We start from the raw sequence: 7,863 nt of genomic DNA on the forward strand, positions 1-7,863 counted from the left end.
GGAGGATTAACCCTTTCCAGTAATTTTACAGTGAAAATGTAGGATTGCTTAAAAAGACAAAGACCCCAAGTATTTTCTTTTTGCTCTCTGTCAAAAGGGCTACAAGCAGTCATACTGGCCAGGGTTCCTCTACGTACACCCTATATTTATAGCAACTTTTCAGCTGAAAGGGGGTCTCTGAAGCTAAGTCACTTGAGACCCCCATCAGCCTCACTTTGTTCAGCCACCAGCATCAACCAGCCACAAGCAACCCTGTCACAACAATCGAGCATGCAGGACCTGTGACTCAGAAGCAGCCTTGCAAAGTCTTCCGGGCCTGCACTGCCCAAGAAGGAACATCGCAGTTTTGCACCAGCCAGTGCAACTAGAGTTTCAGAGTATCCCCCGCACAATAAAATTGCATTTGCAAAGTGATACTACCATAATAAAGCAACACTTGCCATCTGTTCTGCATAATACCAAGAGAAACCAGCACATATAGCTTGTCTGAAATCTCAAGGCATTGTGTATACAAAGTGAAAATGGCAGAGGAAAAAAATTAGGCTAAATATTGCACATTTGAGCCTCCATGGAAGCTGTTATAAATAGGAGTTGTAAGATAAGAAGAGGTTCAATGAAAAACAATGTGAAATACCTTGAACCTGTCCTTTTAAATGTTCAACTGTCTCTCAGATAGACCTTCTTGATTCCCGTTTTAATTCTGCAGCAAAGGGGAGCTCCAAATCTAGGCTCCAGGGATCATACATCACTTGATAGCAATACAATATCTACATGTCACTTATGTTAATGTGCTTCTCCCTGCCTCTGAGGAATGAGGCAATGTTCCATACAGATGCTGCTGCAAACATTACCTCACAAATAAGAGTGGAAAAGAGCCAGGCGGGATGCAGACTAAAAAGAACCATCCAGGTTCTCGTTCACTGCAAGGTCACCAAAACCAGAGAGATTGCAAGGTTCACTTACCCAGTGCTGTTCAAGTAGCTCTGACCAATGCTGCAATCCCTGGACAGGGAGGATGGGCTGAACCAGAAGGCTGGGACACACTGGTTGTTTCTGTGCCTCTCGTATCCGTAGTCACTACAGAGATAAGTCATGAGTGCGTCACTGTACCCATTCATTAAACTTAGCTCAGAGTTTTAGGTGGCGATTTTGTTCCCCAAAGCAAGTGTGTGTTAGTGGCTCTCTGCTGGATGGCAGGACATCATGGATTGGGATTATTCAGAGAAAAAGTGCTTGATTAGTTTGAGAGACAGGAAAACATTTCCTAGAAGGTATGTGATACCTGACAACACCAGAACTGCCAACCTTGCAGAGCACTGGAGGACTTGTGTTTCGTCAAAGACTCAGAAAGAAAATCGTATTGTTAATTTCTTTTCCTATTAATCTCTAATAATTTCACTTGTTGGCTTCTTTTGGTTTGCTTGCTTTTTACTGTCTTTGCTTTCAAAACAAACCAGACTAATTCCAAGATCTAATGCCACTTTTTCCTAATGAGGCAGTTAAGAGTATAAAACGCAAGAAGCACTTCCTGAACAACTAGGCATGTTAATGGCCTCCCTGCTCTTTGACTGAGCTATGACTGGCCTGAAAGAAAACCATAGCTGATGTTTTCCCAACACTAAACTAAAACAACACAGCCAACTTGGTAGTCCAAGGATTACATGATACTGTGCCACATGGGGAAAGTAATCCAGGGTATTGGTGCTTCCTTGGACCATCTAAGAGTGGAATCACACACAACCACATCCAAGACTTCATTTACAGCTGCCTTTGCATGCCAATACAATGATGAAGCAATAGGATTAATCCAAAGCTTGCCATAAGTTTTGGGTCTGGATCAGGTTTCTATGCAGAGCCTTTACTGGCAGATCAGATTTAAGGGACAAATAAAAAAGGGATTCTGGATTTTTGAATGAAGCAGGCTAAAAAATGCTAGCAAACTAAACTCTGTGGAAACACAGACACTACAGAAGCCACTGCCTGGAAAGGTCTCTGTGCCCTTTAGGACACTCGGAGTTTTATCCTTCCACTATTCAGAGTCTGAATTGCCAACGGAAAGTCTCTAGGAAGAGGTCTGGTTAGACAAAACTGTGCTACGTCCCCAGTGACCCAGGTTGCTACTGCTTCTTCTTTGGAGGGCAAAATTTCTGCAAGCTACTTTAAAAGGTTTGGAGATTCCCTAATGCTCTTTCTCTCAACATTCAATTTAATCATTCTCAGTGGGTCCAACCTGCACAGTCAAAAATGCCTTGCAGTGACTTGGTAATTAAAAATATTCAGGAGGAGCTGTACTTTGCCCCAAAGAAGAAAAGAGCTGCATAAATATTTAATAAAATTAAAGACAACATTGCTGTATGCCCTCAAGGTTCTGTGCTTGTTCATTAACTTCTGGTAAATGTATATTAAAACCTTGCATGCTGCCCACCTTCCTTCTCAAAAGCCCCAGGGTTTGCATAAGTTAAGGAAATAATCAAGTCCAGCTGCTGCGCTGTCTTTCTCAAGAAAGCTATCTTGACAGAGTAAATAAAAAAGCAGGAGGAAGGAAAAGAAAGAACAGTGAGCATTTTAATAACACTTCTGAGTTCCTTCTGCCATTCTCTCTGTCTGAAAAAGGCCAGGATTGGCTTCTGGAAATGACTGTGAGGTTTGGCAGAAGTCACCCCGACCTTGACTTAGGAGGATATGTTGAACTGGGGCCCCAGATCATGGCTTATGTCCCTGAAATTCAGATCAGCCTTGTATCTAACAGCAGGAAACAACACTGCAACATGAGGCAGGCAGGGACAAAGGCAGGGTGACCAAGTGGGAGGGAGCACAGCCCTCACAGCTTGTGCCATAGCGCTCCCACAGTCATTCGTCCTGTCTGCAAAGCTCTCGAAAGCAGGCATCATCACACCTACCAGCATGGGATGCTCCATGACCAGAACCAGCCTCCAAACCTACTTACTGGGGAAGCAGAGGGCCTGCCTGTTGGGACCTGCTGGTCAGTATCCTCACAAAACTCCAGCTGCTGACCCTCCTCCTTTCCATGACTCTGCAGGACCTGCTCAGTTCACACACAAGAGACAGGTCAGTCAGTGCTTCCAAGAACAACTGGTAATTGTGAACCCAGCCAGAAAAGGCTGGGTGGATATCTTTCCTTTTCAAAAGCACCAAGTGAATGAGTAAGAGCTGTCATTTCAACTGTAGATACCTACAAGTGGGGATGTGTCTCCATAAGCTCCCTGCCTAGAGCCTTCTTCCAGTATGTGGAGACAAAAAGACCCTTCTCAGCATCTACCCTTCTCATATTGATATTATAAAGAAGGCAGATGAATCGTATTCTGGAATAACCTGTATGTTGCCACTGACTAAACAACTGTCACATCCTTCAGAAGTCACAAGTCAGAGCAGGTGAGCTTGGCACCCCATTTCCAGCACTGCTAGCATTTTCTTCAAACGAATTGCCTCATGCTTTGTTCCAGTCAGCCCTGCAGATGGGACATCAAAACTCACCCTTAAACTGAAGCTGGTTCTTCTGATTCTCCATCACCAGCTACAATAATTTTGCAATTGGAAGACAGTTAATTGTGTTGGCCACACAAAGTCTGAAACAAAAGCCAGCTTCCTGTCCCCTAACTGCAGTTCCTCTGCAGGGCTGATAAGTTTAACAGCAATATTCTCTCCTGTTAGTGGGAAAGTTAAGCAAAAACGATACTGAACACATGCAAGGAACATATCAATTGATTGAAAAGGTGCATTCTGATGCAGACCCTTTTCAAGGCAGAACAGCACTTAAGGCAAATTTATCTACCACAGTTTTCCACTTACTTAGCAGCTTAGAAAAGACAAGCTGCACTGTGAAAATAGAAAGCTGGTAAAGCACAAAGCCAAAAAAAAAAACCCACAACCCAAAAAAACAACAACTCAAAAACTAGAGCAAATTCCCAAGTATCTCTGGGGATTGGTGTTTGGTTCAGCTCAGAGGCACACCAATGCCAGGGGCAGATACTGTAGAAGACAGTTTGTTCATCCTGCAAGTTCTCAGGATGAGAACAAAGAGAAAAGATCTCCTGAGTCAAGTTAAGGAGTCTCAGATGTAATTTTGGCATTAGGAACAAATTAAACTTCCACCCAGATAAGATGAAAATCTCTCCTCTATCTCCCTGAACCTCTCAGGGCCAAACTACTCCAATATTGAAGAAAATACTTTGGTTTATATTTTTAAATCATTTTTTATGCATTTCAGTGTGTCCATGTTCTATACGTTATATACACCTCTGCAGGTAGGATTTGAAGGTTAGTGAAGTTTTCAGGAATCACATCAATACCAAATCAGGCACTGATCCTGAAAACCTACTATAAAAATGAAAATGTTTTTCCAGCTCATCTGCTCTCAGGGTATTTTGAACTCCATTTAAATGACATTATGATAATTTAAGAGCAAACATCACACCTATTGACAGTCTTAAATCTTTGAAATAATGCCTATCACAGGTTCCCTGTAGGAATTCCTTGTGCAGAGATCCTGACTGTTATGCATTCTCCCACCTCCTGTTCCTGACTGTCAAGCAGTATCAAGCAGTGGTTTATTTCTTGGTTTTATTTTTATGCTGCTTTCAAAGTGACCCTAAAACAGTTTGGAAATTATGGTCCCATTAAGTTAGAAGCACCAATGTTTATGCAGAACAAGTAACTACATCTGACACAAGTGGGCTGTACAGTCACGTCACACAAGCCTTTTCAGAAATTTCTCAGTAAAACATGGCTAAAAAGCAACAAACTGTTCCCAGGGATTCAAAGCAATAATCATAAAGATGTGCCTGTTTTGCTAGCTTGCTCCCTAGGTATTCAATGACCTTGGAAGCGAGGACAGAGAAATTCCCTCTTTCTCCTGTAAGGGACATGCTTTGGACCAGAGAAGGGTCTTGGCTGTCACTCTTCTAGAATGATAGACAAAAATAAATGTCAATCAGTACTTGCAATTTTCTGTTTTTGAGCTCCAGGCTTGGATTTCTCATAGAGATTAACAAATCACTCCCACAGATGAAAGGGACTCCTCCCTCACACAACAGGTATGGGCATCACCATCTGTGCTAGATGGTACTATCACAGCCATAAAGCTGCAAGAGACCCAGTTTCTCTGCCAGGTTTTCTGTCTTGGCCAATGCCAATGCTACAAGAACAGTCCTTGCAAACCTCAGAGTCACGTACTCACCACTCAAAGTCCCCTTGACTGCAGACACATGGTTCAGACACCACAGTTTGGGAATAGTCCCGACCTAGGGAACACTGGGCTCCAGGCTTGCGCTTTTTATAGATCTTCCTCTCTCCCATGACACAAGGCTCCCCCTTCAGCAGCCAAGCAAGAAGCGCAGAAAGAAAACCAGAGTTGTAGTGGCAGCTGGGCCATTTTGTCAAAAGACACAAAAGGCAATGAAAGCATGCAATTACCAGTGGGAGAGCTGGGAGCTAAGAGCCTACCTCCCTTTTGTGGCTTTGCAAACTCAAAAGCCACCCTGGGAGGTCCCACGAGTGCAGCGAGTTGGGATGCTGACACTGTGCCCACAATGCCTGGGTGCCCAAGCCACCACAGGCACCCAGGTATGCCACGTTCCAGAAGGTATCCACCAACGTGTCTAGTCCAACAAATTATCTTGAAAAGACAATGTGCATGTACTCCAGGGTTTCTTATGTATGTCAGATGAAATCTACTACATGAAGAAGTGTCCAAGCCTGAAACACAGTGCAGGTAGAAAATCTAGGCGTGGAACCCAGGTGTCCTGGCTCCTCTCTTCTTCTCTTGGTAAACCTGGCTTTTTTATAGACCTCAAATAATTCTGATGTGTGTTACAGTGGGCTTTTTGAACACAAAGGTTTCCAAGGGTACTACTGGGAGTAGCCAATCTAAAATAAATGTTTGACATTTAAGTGAGTTACTGTAAACAGAATTTTCTCTAATGCAGAAATAATTTGTCTGCATAGGAATGAGAAAAAAAAGACAACACCTAATGGAAACACTTCTCCCATTAACAGTGATTCCCAAGATGGCTGCCTGGATACACACAACTTCCCTTTTCTTTCATTTAAATTATTTTCATTTACTCAATTCTATGACTTATTTCTCTAATACTTCTTTGCCAAATTAATGCCCATTTCTAATTCATGGATTTGATTCAGGAATATCACAGTGCCAATGGCTCTAACTATGCTGCCCTGCAGGGAGTGGGACATCATACTGGTGGCCCATAACCCATAACTAATCTTCAGAGGGTATTGAGCTGTCTCAGTTATAGTGGCTTCAGGACCTAAATATATCCTGCATGAAAATAAGCCAGAGTGTATGAAAAGCAAAACATGTATCCTTGAATAAAATGAAATAATTTGGTCTTCTCTGGTGTCTTTTATTCAGGGGCTCCCCAGAGTTTTAAAGACACCTGCAGGACCAGCAGGATGAATAAATGTTTTTATTTTCATTTTTGAATAGGGAAAATAGAGGCAAAGTGAAAGAAAATTATTTTCATGAGTCACTGACAGAGCTACAAAGAGTTCAATGTCTCTTACAATTGAATCACAAGAAGAGGTTTCACATTGCCCTGAGCACTGAGGATAGGAAGATCTAGCTGGTGCAATGGAATATTTTCATGCAAAAAGAAGTTAACAGTCTCCCTAACTTGCCTGGAGAAACTGGCCCTGTGTTTATTCATGTATATGCTTCAGGGGAAGTAAGGCATCAACAGGTTAAAACTGTGACTTGATGGATGCAAAAAATCCATATCTGCTGCTTAAAAGAACAAATGCACTCCTGACAATAGAGAGTGTGGGAAAGGAGCACCCCCTCATCCCCTCCCTACACAATGGGAATACCTGATTGTGCAGATGCCAGGTTTGGTAGTCATCTTTGTTACACCTTCGGCTGAAGAGAGACTTGTAATCCACCTTGACCAGCTGCCATTCAGAACGGAGACTGAAGTGCCCAAAAACTCTAAGCATGGCAGAGGAAAAAAGAAAGAACCAAAGTCAGCCAGAGGTATGATTCCGTTAAGCAAATAATTTCTCCTGAATCTCAGCTACATAAAACCAATCCAGAGTCTTGAAGCCTGATGCCAGAAAATGCCATTTTCCTGTTCCCACAACATCCTAAGATTGTTTATCCCAACCCCTGTGTACAGACATCTAGGTATCCCTCAGAACAATAAACAAACAGACTAGAAAGCAATGTGTCTAATGTAAAGGGAGTTGTTCTGATGAATATATGGATTTGGTTGTCTCAAAATCAAGCCTTTCTTAGCGGACTCGATTTCTTTGCTGCTGAACTTTTGTGTTACACAAGCTTACTACATAATGAATTGTAAAAGAAACTCCTGAAATAACATATTTGGCACATGGACTGTAGGCAAGCAACCTGCGAAGGCAGCAGCCTGGTGTATGCTCACTGTGGCTAGCAGGAGTCGAATTATAAGTGATCACCACTGTAAGATTGTCAGTAGTCTTTTCGTAATTCTTTTGAGTAGGTCACTCATCATCAGCATTCATTGATCACAATCCATAGTTCACCTAGCTAAGTAATCAGCTGATGTTCAGGATGAAAACGATACATTTCCCCTCGCAATTGCACAAGGCTTGTAGCAAGGCAATATACAGGAGCAGTTAGAGCTGAAGGGTCAGCACTCAAAAAATACTGGGACTCAGAAAGGACTGAGACTGTAAATTAAAACTGAGACACAGATCTTCTACTAATGGGGTGATGAAAGCAATCATATAAAACTGAATAGCAACAGAAGCTTGCACCCAAGCTTGGACCAGTACATCGGCAGCAGAGCCGGTTGTTGAATGCAGGCCTCTCTAAGCTGTGTACACTTTCACCTCTGTATGTGACACTCT

At 42.6% G+C, this 7,863-nt stretch overlaps 1 protein-coding gene across 1 annotated transcript in view; it reads right to left on the reverse strand.

The window, feature by feature from the left end:
• The window catches only part of SORCS3 (sortilin-related VPS10 domain containing receptor 3), a gene marked incomplete at its 5' end in the record, with an annotated part of 80,522 nt that overhangs the window by 28,696 nt on the left and 43,963 nt on the right, over positions 1-7,863 (reverse strand). The window contains 3 exons of the mRNA XM_010148859.1: positions 964-1,077; positions 5,198-5,331; positions 6,847-6,964. Of these exons, the coding sequence (XP_010147161.1) occupies positions 964-1,077; positions 5,198-5,331; positions 6,847-6,964 (366 nt within the window). The remainder of the gene's footprint in view (positions 1-963; positions 1,078-5,197; positions 5,332-6,846; positions 6,965-7,863) is intronic.

Source organism: Eurypyga helias, unplaced genomic scaffold (assembly GCF_000690775.1).
Source record: "Eurypyga helias isolate BGI_N326 unplaced genomic scaffold, ASM69077v1 scaffold6973, whole genome shotgun sequence".
Taxonomy (NCBI): Eukaryota; Metazoa; Chordata; class Aves; order Eurypygiformes; family Eurypygidae; genus Eurypyga; species Eurypyga helias.